Below are 19,708 nucleotides of genomic sequence, written 5' to 3' on the forward strand. Positions count from 1 at the left end.
GAATAAATGTAAAAGTAATAGGCTAAATGTTTGCTCGACCAATAGCAGATGGCCGGCGTGTTTGCAGAAACCTGGGAGATTTTGTTTTACGAATAGAGTGGGCACTTCATTTTTTAACTTAAATGTGCAAGGCTTCCTGTTTAGCTGTGGAAAGACAATTTGGTATGCTGACATTTTTTTTTTTTGTAATATATGTTATTTACCTATAGCTGGAATATGATTCGAAAATCTTGCATAGGAAATAGCTTTCTTCCACATTGAAAAAAAGCTCAAAGCTCGAACTGTTAGCCTGCACTCCTCAGCACCCCAAGATTCAGACTCATTAAATTTCCAAAGTGCCATCTTGCTCTCTTATTAACTTGGTAATTGTTTACAAGCAGTGATAATACCCAGAGTCATGGCAACTGTCATGGCTGAGTGGACAAAAGTGATCTCCAAGCACTAGGCTGCTATACTAAACATAATACTCTCTGTCCAAAACAGAATTTGGAATGAGGACGAGCTATTTTTTTCCTGCTCAGCCCTAATAGATAAGATATGTCTTGCTTACGGGCAACATCAGTGCAAAGACCATTTAATTAAACTGTACATTCAGGCACAAATACATTAAGACCTGAAATTTAAGACACTTAAAAAGGGGAAAAGTGCTTTTTCTCATTACGTTGCATTTAGCTATAATGTCAAGCAACGAATAAAGCTTTTTACAATGTATTTTCTTATACAATAATAGTGATCGTCTCACCTGTTCCCTCTGAGGAAGAAGCTTAAAGGGATACTCGACGTTTTTTTTTTGTTTTTTTTCATATTAAACTATGCTATTCGCTTAACTAAGACGAGTTGATACATACGTCTCGTCTCATTGCGTGGACTCAATCGCTCTGGCGCACGAGACACTTTGATAGCACTTAACTAACCCAGTTCATTCATTAGGATCCAAGCAGAGAAGCGACCAAACACCTCCACGTTTTCCCCATTTAAATACAGTTACACGAGTAGTGTAACTCGACCAAGAATGGTGACACAAAATAAAACGTTGCACTTTTCTAATCGTGTAAAGTGGATAACTATAATGTATGGAGGAATACCACAGCAAGTTCTTGGGAGCACTTCAACTCGGCGCAGTAATATCATCAGTCCTGAAAAATCCTCTCCTTCTCTGGACTGATGATATTACTGCGCCGAGTCCATATATGCGCCGAGTCGAAGCACTGTTTACCTCATTTGTCTGTTTTATAGTTTTTACTATTTAATTTTTTTGCTTGTAATTTTCTTTATTGAATGTTGCCTGCTTACTTGAGTAATTCATTGAAAAAAACCTGAGGAAACTTTTATTTAATTGAAAAATATTTAAAGACGAAATGTCATTGTTGTGTGCCATTGTTAATTTAAATTGTTAATAAATAAATATTTAACTTTGTAAATCAGTTAAGTTCTCAAAAGCAAATTAGTTTCTGCTGTGAAATTATCAAGAATTGTGAATTTTCACTGATACTGGTATTTTGACAATGCCAAAATGTATTATTTTAAATAATAAAATATTATTTACCAAATAACAGGAATAATCAGTGGCGAATAATTGGGTCAAATGTGATCAAACTCAACTTCCATCAAGAAATGTATCCTCAACAAAAAAAGATGATACTACACAGCTGATATCTGAACTCCAATAAAAGCGAGCACCTTACAGCTGCCGTACTTCCTCAGATGACTCATCTCCATCACCGTAGGAGATTTCAGCAGGATGTCACTCTCGGGGGAGATGGAGTCTAAAGTTCAGTATGTGGGTATTAAAGGATGAGTGAGCCACGACCTGAGCTCCCTCCACTGAGCTCAGACTGATGAGGGTTTAGCCATTTGGCCTGGATCAGCAGGTCACGTCTGTACGGGTGATGAGCCCTCTGCCCAGCACAGCCCTCAACATGCAAGGTCAGCAACTACCCGCCACCACTAATACCTGATTCCCAAAGGAATCCAGCAGGTGAAGGCCACGGCCACGCAGCACGAAAATGGCACGATGGGCGCAATCTAAAGAAGCAAATCTCTTTCTATCTTCCTTGAGTGTATGATGGAAACCTAGTTTAACCTTCCTGATGGCCGCCTTCAAAGTCCAAGATCTTCACAAGGTCTCAAAACCGGATAGTACGGCATTCAGAGAGTCTTCTGGATCAGAGGAAGGCTTAAGCAGGACCGATCAAATAAATTAAGCCGTGAGACCACGGCAAATGCAAAGCAGCCCCATCGCATTGTCTGAATTAAACATTATTTTTGTATATCAGCAGAAGGATGGGGCTGCTTTAATTAAGTTAAGAGTTGCTTGAGAGACAGTTTAACAGGAGGGCATTAAAGAATACCGTAAACAAACAAAAGGAGTGGACAGATAATCCATAAGCAATTAATTAGGGGAGGAACTGTGTGGCTTCCGAATATATCAGTCACATTGAATAATCGCTGGAAAAGAGAGAGATATTTATATACTGTCCCGGGTTAACAAGTCTGTACAAGGAGAGGAGGAATGAGATGAGACACAAGGCTCCCCCTCCCTCTCACCGTCCTATTCTCCCTACCGATTTAGAGCAGTTGCGCAAGACGGTTGACAGTGATTTGGTATGCGCAATCTTTACTATTCAAGATATATTAGCCAAACCATCTGGAAGGTCAGAGAGGTAATGGCTATTGTATATTTTATGAAGGAGGCTGCAGTTAATCATATGAATGAAGGTGATTTTTGTGAGAACGCACATCATGGTATTGGTCCAAACCCTAGTGAGCTTCCATGCCGTCTATACAGTCTACACAGGAAGCATCCTAACCAAAATGGAGCCCAACCAAAACTTGGCTTGTAGACTTTATGTGACAAAAGAGAAAAAATGAGCACAAAGTAATATAGTGAAAATAAAATGAAATAATACGAGAAAAGAAAATAGCACTGTTAATATTTAGCAATTTAGGCACACTAAACTGGAAGTCAATGAGACCAGAAACTGTCTGTTTATTGATATTCTTCTAAATATCAGAAAATCGGCTGAATACATTCAAAAACTGTAAAACCCAACTGTTTAACTCTGGGGGAGTGGTAAAATTAGCATATTTCCCCCCAAAAAAGTGGAGTATCCCTTTAACAGGACAAAACTATTTTGTAAATAACTCTTCACTACTGATTAAAATACAGTTATACTTTTTGTAGAGTTGACATTTCCTGACTCTATTTACCATCTTAACAAATAAAAAAAATAAAAATAAACTAATTAATTACTAAATGAATGCAAAGTTATGTCATGAAACTCGAGATTCATGAGGTCCTTAACTCAACCTGTTTACAATCACACCATTCTCTATAGGGCAAAGCTGATTGGTTCCTGCTAAATCAGTAGCCAATGAGCTTGCTGCTCAACCTTCAAATATTTGGTCGCATTGCAGTAGCAGTTGAAGCGTGTCGTGTACTGTATGTATTGGCAGTAGCAAGTTCATGTACTCTGCAGCAACAATAACCAACAGCAGCAGCAGCAGCAGCGCCAAGACCAAAAAATATCAACTTGTTATATTCAGCATGCAAAACACTCAGAGTTGTCATGACAGAAATTAATAATTCATTACTGAGCTTATCGTAATGGATTCTGGCATTCCCCATGAAGTAAACATGCAATTATTTTGATCAAAATAATTGTAGCACTTTATTTTACAGTCCTGTTCCCATGTACTTACTATTTACTTATTATAGTTATTACAATAACTGGGTAATAACTAGATACTAACCCTGAACCTACCCATAAACCTAACCTTAACCCATGTAGTTAACTTATATTAACCAGTACTTTCCTAGGTAAGTGCACGCACTGTAAAATTAAGTGCAACCAAAATAACTTATAATACAGCATATTTTAAAGGGAAACTCCACTTTTTTTTTTTGGAAATAGGCTCATTTTACCACTCCCCCAGAGTTAAACAGTTGAGTTTTACCGTTTTCAAATCAATTCAGCCGATTTTCTGATATTTAAAAGAATATCAGTAACCAGACAGTTTCTGGTCTCATTGACTTCCATAGTAGTAAAAAAAATATACAATGGAAGTCAATGAGACCAGAAACTGTCTGGTTACTGATATTCTTCTAAATCTCAAAAAAATTCGGCTGAATACATTCGAAAATGGTAAAACCCAACTGTTTAAATCTGGGGGAGTGGTAAAATGAGCCTATTTCCAAAAAAAAGTGGAGTATCCCTTTAAGAACATTTGGAACAGACTTAATTTCAACAGTATATCTAAAATAAAATGTTGTCCAGGTTGGCATATAACTGAGGTGAGGTCAAAAACAAACCCAAACCATCAGTCATTTCTGTCAGTTTAGGTACGAACAGCGGCTGCATTTATATGTGACCTTTAAAAACTCCATAATGCTGAAGGTAGTAATTTTTCCTGAAGGTAACATATTCATACATTTTAATGAATGTGCCTTTTCACATATTCAGAGATAATTATAAGAAAGGAATTTGCAGTTTGATTTCTGAAAAGCGTATCAGTTAAAAAAACATTTCCAACCAGTTGGACCGCGAAACTGAATTAACCAATGGGGTGAGTTTGGCGCGAAGGGTGAGCTTTTGTCCAACCAATGCCTGACAGAAAGATAGTTCGCAAAACCTGTGTAAAAACAATCATTATTTTTGCAATTCTGTTTATTGCTGGAGGCACAGAAATTACACACTCAACCTTTCAAGAATAAAAGAGCAGAACTGGATTACCACAGTAATTTAGATCATTTCCAGAGACTGGGTCAATAACAAAAGAACAGTGTGATGAATATACCTGAATTTCCACACCATAGCCCATGTAGACTGTCACGGTGTATGTGCAGTCCAGATTCATATTGTACCAGCTCCTGGCTTGCTGTGGCGTCTCTATGTAGCCTCCCGGCGATGTGAAATTGGTGCTGCATGGAGCTGCATTAGAAAAGGTAGAAGGACAGAGAGAGACAGAGAAAGTGTGAGCCTTTCAACAGAGGTGAGCCTTTTTTCATTCTCTCCACCTCACTTCATTGCATTGTCTCCCGTTTTTAATTGTCTTCCGAGGTTTTCTCATTTTCTGTCAGGACCAACAGGGTCAGTTTTCCTGCCCTGCTGTGTAGGAGAATACAGACAATTGTAGTGAAATGGCAGGTGAGCGAATATGTTCTGGTAGCCTTGAGGTCTTTCTGCTCTGTCGGCTCTTTTATCTCCCTCTAGAGTTAAGAGCTGCTGGTCACAAGATATGTTCTCGCTCCATATAAATTCATACTTTTGGCTTAGTTATTAGGAATGTGCAAAATTACATATTTTCATATTTGAATTGTCAGATGATTGTCTGAACAACTAGTTGGCTAGTGGCCTCAAGGAAGCCTTGTATAATTGAACTGCATCACTTCCAACAGCCCAATCAGATCAAAGTTTAGAAATAACTTTGGGACGCACGGATATAAAAAATTTGACCTATATTTATAAGCAGATAGATAAAAGTGAATTTAGGTATTACAACATTATAATGTACTGTGTTTGTCTCTTAATAATTAACATTAAGAGAGTATTAGATGATGACAAGAATGTAAATGATCATGATCATGCACTACTAAATATCCAATATTTGATGATACCGATAAATTATTAAAAAAAAAAAACATCTCTAATATGCATCGATAATCAATATGGAATCTATATATCGTGCATTCCTATAAACAGATAAAACAAAGCTTACTGATGTCAGGGGGCAGGGGCACTAAAATGTAATTACTGAAATTAAATACTAATAATTAAATAAAAAATGATAGATTAAAGTTTTATTCATAGAATACATATAACAAATCAACAAATGCCCCATGCAATAAAAAAAAAGCTGAAAGTTGAATATATATACAAAACACAAATTAATATTAATTTTCAACGACACATTCCCTTGCTTTCAAAAATAATTTTATACATAATATCAAATGGTTTCCAGATTGTTCTGCGAATTTAAAGGGACAAAACAAGATTGAAATCACAATTAAAGCTGCAGTCCGGCGTTTTTCCTCTTTGTCGCCATCTCTGTTCGAAATCTGCAATTGCAGTCACTCGCGGAATTATCAACTTTACGTGAGTTGTACTTCAACACCCTCGACACGGCACAGCGAGGGTGAACACAATGTTTGAGGAGACTGTGAGACTGTCAGTCAACCGTGCCGGTGTGGATACTGGCATTCGGAATCACAGATTATTCTTTTTTGAAGTATGACCAACAAAACATGGTTCTGACATCGCAGTAAAGCACGCTGATTAAATCTAACAATCCCTTATAAGTTATCATATCATGCAAGACTGTGAAAATTACACTTTGTTCTCGTACTTGACGTAATGACGAAAAGACCTGCTCGAATCTCCCATGGAAATCCACCGGTACCACTGGAATTAAAACCATTATTACAAGCTTGCCACTTTGAATCAAGCTAAGGCAAGCAGATAGTTTTGAACACTGGCTGGTTATGTATTTTCTCAAATATGTCTTTGGGATAATTTTTAACCCCAAAAAAAGCTATGGACTGCAGCTTTAAAAAGCAATTATTGTAAACATTATGGGTGATAGCTTATGTTGTTTTTCTGACCCAGTATAATTCTATCAAAGTCACAGTAAGAAAGGTGTCAAATAGAGCGGAACAAAATCACTTATCCAGTGGCAACTTTAAACCCACATCTTTAGGCACAAGCAGGGCTGGTAAAACTGTGAAGAGCCCTGATTCAGGCAATAGAAAACTGTAAGAAATATATGTAAATCTTAGTCACGCTGATCGTGTGAATGGTACCTGGCGTCTGCATGGTCGTAATAACCGTTGTAGTGATGATGGTGGAGGTGGTGGTCTCATCATCCAAAGCCGAAGGCATTGACGATGCTTTTACACTTCCTGGAGTGCCATGTACCTTGATCGTCGAGGACTTTTCTTTGTCTCTTTTCACCGGGATAGGCTCGCTGTTTAAGGTCGGAGTGTCATCATCTGTGTCTAACTTTTTGGAAGCAGGCGGTGTGGATGTGTGTGCATCAGTAGTGGTCAGTGACGCTACAGTCATGGATATCGGTGGTTCCTTTGTGCTTCTCCTCTGAGTTTCGGCTGAAGGTTGGATGTTGGGAACGTGTGGCTGGGTGAGGGCAGCGGCCGATGGAGCCAGTGTGGTGGTTCTGGGAGCTGCTACATCAGAGAATGGAGGAGCGTCCTCGTGTGGGACCAGCGGTGTGGACAGATCCTGGAGGAGATGGGAACTAGAGGATGGCACTGTGGGAAGGTGAGCTGCCCCTCCGCTGTCCTGAAAATACTGCTCGTGGCTTTGGCCTCGGGGGTCGTAAGGCGGGTAGGGCTTAAAAGGTGGATGGTGGTCGAGGCCACTGTAAGGAGGAGCTGTTGTGAAATGGGGCAGGTCTCTGTCTGTGTCCTGTGTGGTGTGATATGGGTTAGACCCGTCCTCTGCTTCCAGCTGACCTCCTCTTTGGGTGACTGCTAACCTCCCATTCATAAAAGAACCTAGAGGAGGCATTCAATAAAAGCAGAGCTAATTATGAAGCATACAGTAAGTTTAGAACAGTGTTAACCTCATCAAAAACAAAACTTCTGATGAAAATGTACATTGTAAAGGATTTTTTTTTGTTGATTTTGTCAGGTTACATTTTGAAGTCATTGATAAAGTAATGAAACAAAGATTTGTGGAGTTTATTTAGTAAATAGAGTTGTGTTACTTATACACGTAATGTTTTTTTATTAAAAATGAGCGGTTTTCACATGATAAAGGATACAAACACAATAGTTTATTTTTAGGTTCAATGATATAGTTGACAACTAGACACATTTTTGTTTTTAAAATTATATGAATAAATGTGTAACATAGATTTTAAAGTGTTTCCCATTTGACTATATTTCCTTTATGTCCATGTTGTTACAAATATTACTTACACACAAAGTGACGTATTAAATGTCAAATATACAGTACAATCATGTGAAATTCAAAATAAATATTTAACACTAATATATGTGCATTTCACTGTATGAAAACCAATAGAACATAGAACAAGTTTTAATGTTTTAATAAATGGCTGATCATTTAAAAAGAAACACGCAAACAAACTTATGAGCACTCATAATTTACTTCATGTTCTTTTATAACAATTAAAAGCATATGTAACAGACTTACTTGATTATGTACTTGATTAAGTCGCTTGAGAATTATGTTTCAAACAGAAATGTTTATAAAGGTACCAGAATTGTGTTGTGCACCTTTATATTTATGTTTTAATTTTACCTAATGTTTAATAAAACTAAAATTAATAAATATACCACAAACATTTTTCATTTAAAGGGCATTTATCAAATAATTAAAATAAAAATCTGTAAAAACACTGGGTTAGAACTACAATAATATCTTGTTCAAATAACTAGTCCCTTTTAACATATTTCAAAGGCAGCCACCCTCCTTTGTGTAAAGCCTGGCAACTAATTTTCTGTCTCTACCACCCAAGGAGATGAGGACTGTGTGCTATATGGCATGTGACGCTTTGTGGTTCAGCCATACGCAATTGCAAAGCATTCAAACTGTGGAGTCAGAACCCCCAGAACATTAACAAAATGGAAAAGTATCCACTAAATGGATTATGATTGTAGACGCTTTGAAAATGCCACAGAGTCTGTGGAGAAAAAAAAAGATAAACTCCTTTGCCATAATTGTTCATTTGAATGCTCTCTCTCCTCCCCAAGCCAATTAACGAGTGCAAACCTTCATCAGGCGGCAATGGAAATGAGTGGATTTGAGAAGAGTGGCGGTGAAAATGCGTCTCTTCCACCTGCACCTGGTGAGATGTAATCAGCCGGCCTTCAGGAGGGGAAACTTTTGATTTCACAATGCTTCATTTGCACCCTAATGGCTCTCTTTTTGTTTCACGACTTAATAATAACAATCTGCTTTTAACAATGGAGCCCGGTGTGTACGAAGGGCATTCCTACGAAGGAAAGGGAGAGGATGATATCTCAAACTGAACAGAACTGACGGGCTATTTTCCCCCTATCCTATGAAGTGTCAGAAGCAAAAGATACACATCGTTTCGTATAGCGGTGATGTGTGTTTTATGAGAGATTGACTTCGCTTTGAGGGGAAAAATCACATCGACATCTAACACATCCCTCACATCCACGCAAAAAAAATGACACATGAGAGACAAAGCAAAGGGCAGGAATTCCTCAATTCCTGTCATCTATTTAGAATTCAGCCATTTGTAGATCAAACCCCAAAAGCATGAAGTTTTTGACAAGGACACCTAGATGCAAAAACCATCAGCTCCAAATGTCAATCAGAGTTTTGCTTTATGCTTTATTTATTAGCTGTGCCCTTACATGAGTAATTATGAAATAACTGATGTCAAATTTCAAGGTTGTTACTGTATATTAGACAGTATGAATGTGCCTAATATTATGAGGTGAATTATTATTAATTTCACACTGAGCTGTTCACAGAACGTTGGGAGTTCTTCACTTAAAAAAGGGTAACTATGCATATCACACTCAATGTCACAGGGATTTTGCTTCCGAAAGTGGAAAGTCCCATCTACACCCTGCACTTTACATCACCCTAGCAATTCATAGTCCAGCAGCTCCTCTAAAAACTCCAGGCAAGACCAAACAGACGTGGAGCGCTGAGTGTTTGATTTGCTCCATTAGTGCTGGTGGAGTATAAACAGAATCTCTCAGACTGACTTCCCTGTCTGTTCAAAGGTCCCTCAGTGCTGTGCTCTTCAATGGCTGGATTTGACTTTTAAATGACCATGAGCTTGCCTAAGAAGCTTTTTACACAAACCAGCGGGGGAGTGTGGGCTTTGTTTTACCCTCTGTTTCATTTTTCTCTTAAATTGCAAATAGGTATGTTCACTGAACTCCTGTTTGTGCCCTTTAGGCGCGAAACACAACGAAGGAAGAATAACCGCAGATAACAGCTGGAGGGAAAAGTGGGGTGTCTCTCATTTTTATGCAAAAAGTTGCCCTGAGACATCTGTAAAGAAACCCATAATTTAGAAGTCATTATTTATAAGACACGTTTATCCAAAGTGACTTACAACACAAAACCTGAAAAACCTCTTTGGAGTAATCTGGTTTTGTTCCTGCTTTCTTTCACACACTCCTAAAAATGCTTGAGTTCATAAGTTGTCCCTAAGTGTTTTTGCACATTGTAAGCCTTTTGCTATAGAGCTACAGAAGAAATAGAAGTTTCCCACACAAAAGACACAGGTTCGAGTCCATGACAAGTACCGGCACATGACCACATTATATAATGCAGATTAATAAATAAAATATTGTTTTGTAATTTTACTTAAATAAATACAACTATATATAACTATATATCGATATAAAAACTATCAAATAAAATAAACTATATGTTGTACCATATCATTTATTACACTCTAAAAAATGCTGGGTTTTTAGGGTTTTTTTTAACCCAATTTTGGCTCAAATATGGACAAACCCAGCCATTGAGTTACAATTTTAAATAGGGGATTATCACGCTGATACGTAGTAGTTGCGGATTCTGTGATCTTTGTGCACTGCCACTTCCGTTGAATCACCGATCTCGCTGGCAAATTGATGAAGGACTACAATAAGTTTATTTATACAGCATCCCTGGTAAATTAGTCTGATTCACTAAAGTGCCGGCTGCAAACAAACGTGCTACCTTGTTTTATTTTAAAGTTTTAATCCACTTCTTCCTTGTACTCAATTCAGTCGGGAATCCATGAAAACTTAAGTAGGGCTGGTGTTGTTGGTTAGATTTACAAAGTGGAACAGAGCAGTGACATAAATAGCATTCGTCTCAGGCATTGTTGAACTGCGTCGGAAGTGGACATGCACAAAGTTGACAAATCCCGCCCATGAAACCTGGAAGCGTGATAATCCCCTATTACATTTTTAACCCAATGACTGGGTTTGTCCATATTTGAGCCAAAATTGGGTTAAAACAACCCAGCATTTTTCATTTCAATAGGCTCAAAATTATAGAATAGAATAGAATAAAATAGAATAGAATTGCTTGTCATCTTAATAAATAAATAGTTGTATGCTATATACTATAAATAGTGGAACATTACACGTCTTTAGTTCTCACTTGTCATATATCACAACTGTTCAGTGATCCATTCCATGTAAACCATATAATGTTCATTTTATGTTATTTAATTACACAAATATTTAAAAAAAAAATACTCTATTTTTAACTATAGTTACATGCACAAAGTTATTCTTATTATTATAAACTCTATTCCTTTCCCAATTCACCGACCACTTACTTTCACGTATTTCGGGAGAATGGATAAATGCACGTATTTTAAATTTGACAACTCTGATTCTGAATTGCAGTGTAGCTCAACGCCGAGGTGACCCCTAGACATGCATGCTCATTTTTTTCCTTGCCACTGTTTACATTGATTAAATTATTACTGCCTCCCTGAAAGGATGTTTTTCTGTCGCTTTAAGTGAGTTTTGATAATAGCTCAGCAAGGAGACCAGTATCGTGTTTTAAGAGAGAGACAGATGGTGAGAAAAAGGAGCTGGAGAGACAGATGCAGAGAGAAAACACACACCACAAGCCACAAGGTGTAGTAAAAACTACAAAAAAAGAGAGAAAGACTGTGAGGCAAAGCACTCCCTTCCCTATAGTGTACATCTAGCATCAATAATGCACCAGGGAAACTAACACAGCACCTCCCTCACAGCCATACGTCTCTTCAGCCTTCACTGTGGGGAAAAAACCCTGCAGGAAGAAGCACACTGCCAAGTCTAAGTTATGAAAAAGAAAACAAGAGGGAAAACAAATCAAACTGCACTTCTGCCAGAGGAAGTAACTACATCTGACATCACTCATTTAAGTTGAGTTGCTTAGTTCACTGAAATGACGGTACTGGAAATAGTTTAGTGTTTAAGGAGCTTAAATGGCTCATCACACCTCTCTATTCCTCTACCTTCCCAGCCAAGATTTCCCCATCTCCTTCCCATTAACAGTCACGCCGACCTTTCCTTTTATTGTCCTCCATCTCTATCTCTCTCCACCTCCTTCTTTCAGCCAAAGTCAGTCCAACTCGGAGAGACACAAAGGCCGCCTGAGTGATGGAGAACAGCCTCAAGAGGAACTTTGATGTTTATCATTGAGCTTTTCAAAGACTGTAACTAAAAAATGGGGCTTATCTTGAACAGACCGCAGAATTCTAAATAAACTGAGCTGATTACATTTCCGAGCATTTTCATTCGCTGGAGGAACGGTTCACTGAAAGGCCTAAAAACACTATTTGCTCAATCGTTCTGACAAAGAAAGAAAAAAATTCTCTACATGTGCTTTTTTTAAACCTATTTTGACTAGTTCAGAATAAAACTAAGTAATTCAACCATTTTATCCATTAATCCCAGGAATGTCTTTGACAACACAAGGATGGTGGTAATAAAATGCTTTGAACAAACTGTGAATATGCCTAAAATCAATACGACTGATGGTCACAGAGCCTTTTAACTTCCACAATATGACATATTTAGAAATTAAACAGGATATTAAATGAGAATAAAGTGGAAATGAGTGTGTGTTTCATATCAGAATGGAGCCAGATTGAATGCAAGTTTGCTAAAGCAATGTGTGAATTGAGCTATAAGGGTATTGTTTAACAGTGTAGGACTGTGTGGGCTAAGTGACAGAAATGGAAAGTTGTTTTAGAGCCGAAGCAAGTTATTGCAATTTGATTAATGAGGCATTCACAATGGAAGTAAGCTGGGTCATTTTAAATATCAATAGTGTGCACATATTTAACAGATTAGTGTGGAAAAAAAACCCAAAAACAATTACAAACCTTTTCTGTGTAAAGTTACACTACTGTTCAAAAAAAAAAAAAAGGGGGTTGGTAAGATTTCTTTAAAGTTTATGAAAAGAAGTCTCTTTTATTGCATTTATTGGATCAAATACAGTAAAAACAATACTATTATGAGATATTATACAATTTAAAATAACTGTTCTATTGTAATGTATTTAAACATTTATTCCAATAAAGGTAAATACATTTTTCAGCAGTCATTAATCCAGTTTTCAGTCATATTATTCATCAAAAATCATTCTAATATGCTGATTTGACATTCAAAACACATTTATATTATTTATATTTTATACAATATTGGAAAAATAATTGTGTTGCTTAATGTTTTTGTGGAAACTGACACTTTTTCTTTTTGAGCCTTTGAATAATAGAAAGTAGAACAAAGAACAAAGTTTATATATATATATATATATATATATATATAATTAGTATAAATAGTGTTACTACTATTATTATGCAATTGTCACGAATGGCTGTTGTATAAAGCGTACGATGAAAGGAGTAAAAAACAGTCTTTATTAAACCCAAACAGAAAACTCCGGAGATCGCAGGAGGAAACAATAACAACCACATATTAAAAACTGTTGATACTGGATAAGGGAACTGAAAGAACCGAGGGCTTAAATACTGACAAGGAGTAATCAAAGTAAAATAGGAATGAAAACTAACTAGGGAACACAGGCAGGCAAACAGAACACACTGAAAACAAAACCAAAACCAACATACATGTTATAGCCTTTACTGTCACTTTTGATTATTTTAATGTGACCTTGCTGAATACATAAATCAATATAAAATATTTAATACCGACCCTTACTGACCCCAAACTTTTGAAGAGCTCAAGTTTAAACAGAATAATGAATGCAAGTGGTGTAAATGTAAATGAAAATAATTGCATTTTTGCTTTTAAATCCTCCAAAAAAACGTCCCAATTCATTTTGAACCAGGAATATTCTTTTAAGAAGTCTTAGATCTAAATATAACAACTGCACACATCTGCTTACAGGCATACATGCACACACACAACCCTACTTATCCCCAGATGGAACTTGAAAGAATGTCACTTCAGTTATGATGAGCCCTTTCAGAGAGCATGAGGGAAATTAAGGGGAGAAGTGAGATGAGGTGCGGCTGCATCACCCCCTAAATTGATTTTCTTTGATTCGTGTCTTCCCCACTCACAGTTCAACACTTACACTCCACACACACAAGGCTTCATAATTAATCTATTTGGATGGCAGAGAGCTGTTCACAGACTCCAATTATATGGAAAGGGGGGGAGAGAGAGAGAAAGAGAGAGAGAGACTTAGAGGTGAGTAATCGCTTCCACGGCACACTATACGGTCATCACACAAAAGTTTTAAATGTATTTTATATACCTTGAATCTTTCATACAACTCATTAAATAGTGTTTGAATTAGTAAATCTGGGTGTTGAACTGTATCATATCAGCCCGTTCTCATCCCAAGACCTCATATAACTACGCTTTTGACCATACGTCAACATCCAACGTTTTAGCCGGGTACCCTTTAACGTCAGTTAGATGACGCTATCTACTCCTAACCCTACCCCAGACCTAAACCTACCCGCGTCATCTAACTGACGCTAAAGGTAAAGCGTCAGTTGGATGACGCCCTAGGATCGTCATCTAAATGACGTTAAAGGGTACCCTAAAACGTCGGATGCTTACGTATATGGTCAAAAGCGTCAGTTAGATGACATCTTGGGATGAGAATGTGTTAATCATAAGGGTTCGAAATGTAAATGATGGGTGAGTGAATAATGATTACATTTCAGAATGTGATAAATCCTCTGTAATAAGGTTACTGTAAAGTTACTAAATGCCATAACAGCTTCTAGTTTCTAAAAATCTAAAAATTTTTGCACAATATCTAAAAAACAATAACAACAACAACAAAAAACAAAACAGAAACTCCATGGAAACAGAACACACTGGAAAACATATTGGCATGCTCGAATAATGCCAGCAAAGGATGCATCCAAAAGACACACACACATTTTAATCTACTAAAGTAAACAATGACGATGTGAAGCGTTTTTCAGTGTGGTAGCTAGCCTGACAAATCCTGCAGCATTGCTCTGACACATTCCAACACCCTTCATTATCTTCAACCCCGTCACACATAATTCAAAGGCCCTTTGAAACTTCAAGCTGGGAGAGAAAGCGTTCTCTTTCAGCCCTATTCTGTCACAACAGAGAGCAATCCAAGTTACTACGGAAAGAATAGTGAGCTGGTTTGACATCTTTCACAATTCATCAGAGATAACAAAGGCAATTTGCAGTACCTGCGAAACACAAATAAGTCGCACAGTCTCTGAACGCAAATAAAATATGATGATAAAGTAATCAGAGCATTAAAAGGTCTAAGAAAACATCCTTGGTGCAGTCTACCCTGGGCGCATGATTTCTGCCACATGAAGAAAGGCGAAAAACAGTTTCTTAGACTCAATTGAGTGTGTTGTGTTTACTTCTGTCAGGGATTGCGATTGTTCCAGTCATTACATCAGATTGTTTCCCAATTGTGATGAAACAAGCAGTTATTTTTAAGCTGCTCTCATCACGAGCTTAAGAAAGACCTGTTGTGAACTAGAAAAAGTTGCATTGCTTTTGTTGAGTGTTGAAAGTAGTAGTGATTGCTGCGGCACTCCAGTAACTTTGACTGTATCTGAACAGCTTCTTAAAGCTTTATCTTTACAAAGTGATGACAAGCACAACATTTTTTCCAAGCTTACTGGATAAATCTGGTTGTACAATTCTGTAAGTTGCATGTAAAAGGCTCTATCAGTGCATTGATTTAAAGAATGCAACAATACTATTTGATTGTTATCAATACGATAAACATAATTTATCCTCACTATTTGAACTGTAAGTGTTGGGCTCTCAACTGCTAAAAAAAAATAGAATAGATATTCATTAAATAAAAAAATTAAATTAAATAAAATTAAATTACAAAATAATTGACTAAAACAAATAAATGCAAATGTAAAAATTAGGGTTGTCAAATGATTAATCGCGATTAATCACATCCAAAATAAAAGTTTGTGCTTACATAATATATGTGGGTGCACTGTGTATAATTATTTTATTTATATATATATATATATATATATATATATATATATATATATATATTATAAATAACAATAGATATTGTCATGTTTATACTCTATAGATTAATATATAATTTATATTATATATAAATATTTTTTCTTAAATATACATGCATGTGTGTGTGTATATATATTACAGCCCTAATTTTTACATTTGCATTTATTTGTTTTAGTCAATTATTTAGTCATTTAATTGAATTTTCTTTTATTATTTTCTTTTTTATTTTATTTTTTTATTCAATCCGATTAAGGGTCCATGTAAAAGCAGCAAGTGTGTCTACACACACACACACACACACGTATAAGATGTCAAATAAATAAAAAAAAGTTCAACTTAGAATAAAATTGTACTGAATTGATGTGTTAAATTGACATCCTATCAAAGTAGCAAAAGTAAAGCTATAGTAGAAATCTCTTTATAAATCCCTGCAGAGCAATAGCTATAAATCTATACTTATACATATCACAGTTCTGTCTCCTAACTTCTAACGTTCTGTCTTCATTCATGATTTAGAGTCACAGAACTGTCAACTCCTCCACTCTTTACTGTCACTTCCCCTCGTCACCTCTGGAGATGTCTGAGGGTTCACCTGTGAGCTAGATCTAAAGATAAGGGATGTGACCCCTGCTACACACAGCAGCACAGGTGCCTATAGTCCTCCGTACGTGTCCTTTCTTCCATTCTGCACACCACAGTGGAAAGGTCACTCTCACATCTCCATAATGACCAGAGACAAAGAACAAGCAGGGCGGATCAATGCAAGGACACCTGCTATCAGTGGCTGCTTATCGACCAGCAGCCAAGAGGAGCCAGTGATGCACTCAGGCAGGCATCACCTACTCCATCCCAGCGGAGAAACAGAGATAGAGCACTACCCAGCCAATGTATTGATCTCCTTCCCTTTACCATTTGTAAAGACAATCAACAAACCAGAGCAGAAAGTGAGACTCAATGTATAAAGTGACAAACAGTGTTAAGTAGGAACACACAGCTTATAAAATTAACAAAATACTGTCAATTGATGCTGACTATTAATTACTCACCTATTTGAACTTTTAAGATTAGATATAACTGTTCACTGTGCATGCTTGTGCATGGTGCATACAAATACTACAAAGCAAGAAAATGTCTGTTTATGTCACTGTTATTGGATTCCTGTTCCTGTTTTGTTGAGAGTTTCGGACAATAGGTATGCATCTATTTGTTGCATGGTATCTAAACCTGATGTATGTCCATGCTGAACAAATCCTGGCTGTGTTTATTCCAGGGGTCTGTCCTTGTACCATCAATAATTGTGCTTATAGTGCAGGATCATGTGAGAACGTTTTGTCCGTAACAAAGTAATAATCTTGGCACAAACATGGCTGAGACATAATAAATTGAATCTGATGCAGTGGCGTAACTATCGGTAAGCAGGATACGCGTTTGCTTACAGGCCCGGACCAATCAGGGGCCCGCGTGACTGGAAGATATTGATTGACAGCCGGGGCTCCCTATAGAGGATATGCGCGTGACGTCACCGTCGGCCGGAGTCCCTGCAGTTACTCACAGTGAGTGGCAAAAAGACTGAGCGGCTGTATTTGTTTTCAGCGTGAATGCCAAGAAAAACAAACACAACACATATAAAGTGGGAAAGAGCTTTGCGACTGACTGTACAACTAGATTTGACAAAAAATCGGAGGTATATTTTTACAGACAGCTATAGAAAGAGGAGCAAATGGATCGCTGCAATTCACAGAAACAACTGAACTCGAGTCAGCGAAAGGTGGATTTGCAGTTATCATTTTGTGTCCATATGCTGAATTTAGGTGTAAAACCATACCCATATATTTTGTATTGTTATATATATTAACAACTCATCAATTAAATATTTATCATTGCATATTCTGCATTACTGGATGTTTTTTTAATAAACACTGACCACTTGACAACCCAAAAAATAAATAAATTGTTTGCACACTTGAGTCCTTAAAGTAAAATTTAATGCCAAGCTTGATGGTTGTATTACCGAAAGCTTGGCATTAAATTTTGCTTTAAGGACTCAAGTGTGCAGACAATTTATTTATTTTTTGGGTTGTCAAGTGGTATCTGTCTGGCACCTTGTTTGCCGTGAGTGCGGTGAAACTCTTTCAAATAAACACTGACCAAAAAAAAAAAACTATAAAGTTTTAGGGCTGGACGATATGATGATATATTTAGGCTATATATAACACTGACATAAGTGATCACACAGATTTAGACCTACCTATTGAATTTATATAAAGCGTTCACAGGCAAATTTGCTTTATGTTTTGGTCTATATTGCTTTTATTTCCCCGGTGTCGAAATCAGGCAAACAAAAATGTCAGGCAACACGATTCCTGGCTGCATGTCAATATCCATGGATCACTGGATATTTAGTAAGTTGTAAGGAACACTATATTGAACACTACATTTAGTTTAAATTGATAAAATCGTTCGTTTTAGTCGCATTTTCAGAGTTTCCCCTATTAAATCCAGTCATGCAGCAGATCTTTTGCCACTCAGTCAGGCTGAGGGGGGTTGAAGTGACGTCAATGCATTCCCTCTATTGCATTTTACTACTTTTAGTCTGATCGCATTTTATTTATCTCTAAATTATTTGAATAAATCATGACAAAAACATATGTTACTGATCATTAAATACATGTTTGAAACGAACAATGATGGATTTGTGTAATTTATTTCGAATTGAGACTGGGGAATCCCCAGGTAAACATGCGTATTGCGTCACTCAATTTGCCATCCTGTCAATTGAGAATGCCCATGCGCACCATCTGGATCTCAAGGATTTAATCAACAACTCTGCACAGAGGAAAGCACGGAAAATGTCGCTGTAATGCAAGTGAGCATCTTTGTTATGTCTTTGGACCAAAGCCTAAGTGTTTTTTATTTTGTTGTAGTGTGCGTAGGCTACTCCTGATATTGTCAGTCATCTCATCTCTTATGCGTCATCATGTGCAGTAGTAGGGGGGCCCGCCTTGATAATCCAGCATAAAGGCCCGGTGTTACGCCACTGATCTGATGCAATTCTTGGTCATCACTTCACTTATAAAAGAGTCTTTTCAGCTCCATTGTCAGTTACAACTTCTTTAGTAGAAACTTCAGTGCAACGACTGATGGGAATGTGCCTTCTGCAAATGCTACATCTCCCTTGTTCTTTCTTCAAATGAGGAGAGAAGTGAAATTATGTACTCAATTAAACCCCACGGGAGGGTACCGAGTGTCACGGGCTGATCATAATCTGCTGAGTAAACCGTGTGCTCATGTTTGCTCTAAGAGGCTTTTCAGCAAACAAAACATGCTGTTCCACCTTGTTGTGACATCTTGCTGTAGCATTATTGTTGGCATTCCCAAATGAAAGTAGAGAATGACGACAAAGAGTGATGGAGCATGCTGTTCAGGGCTCTTTTCAGATGGCAAATTGAATTTGAGGGGTTCAATGAGTTTAGGTTTCCCCTCTTGTTATATATAGTGATTTTGTTAACCTTTGTATATAACAACTATACCTCACCAAGGCGGCATTCATTGATCAAAAATTTACTTTTACATTTACATTTATTCATTTAGCTGACGCTTTTATCCATAGCGACTTGCAATTGCTATATATGTCAGAGGACGCACGCCTCTGGAGCAACTAGGGGTTAAGTGTCTTGCTCAGAGACACATTGGTGTCTCACAGTG

At 37.2% G+C, this 19,708-nt stretch overlaps 1 protein-coding gene across 5 annotated transcripts in view; it reads right to left on the reverse strand.

Moving 5' to 3' along the window:
• The window catches only part of sez6b (seizure related 6 homolog b), a 182,048-nt gene that overhangs the window by 81,891 nt on the left and 80,449 nt on the right, over positions 1-19,708 (reverse strand). For all 5 annotated transcript variants that reach the window (XM_089121235.1, XM_039670918.2, XM_089121233.1 and 2 more), the window contains exons 2-3: positions 6,800-7,510; positions 4,798-4,931 (exon numbers count right to left, since the gene is read on the reverse strand). In XM_089121235.1, coding sequence (XP_088977361.1) covers positions 4,798-4,931; positions 6,800-7,510 — 845 coding nt within the window. The remainder of the gene's footprint in view (positions 1-4,797; positions 4,932-6,799; positions 7,511-19,708) is intronic.

The sequence above is a fragment of the Pimephales promelas genome, chromosome 16, assembly GCF_988280905.1.
Source record: "Pimephales promelas chromosome 16, fPimPro1.hap1.1, whole genome shotgun sequence".
NCBI lineage: Eukaryota > Metazoa > Chordata > Actinopteri > Cypriniformes > Leuciscidae > Pimephales > Pimephales promelas.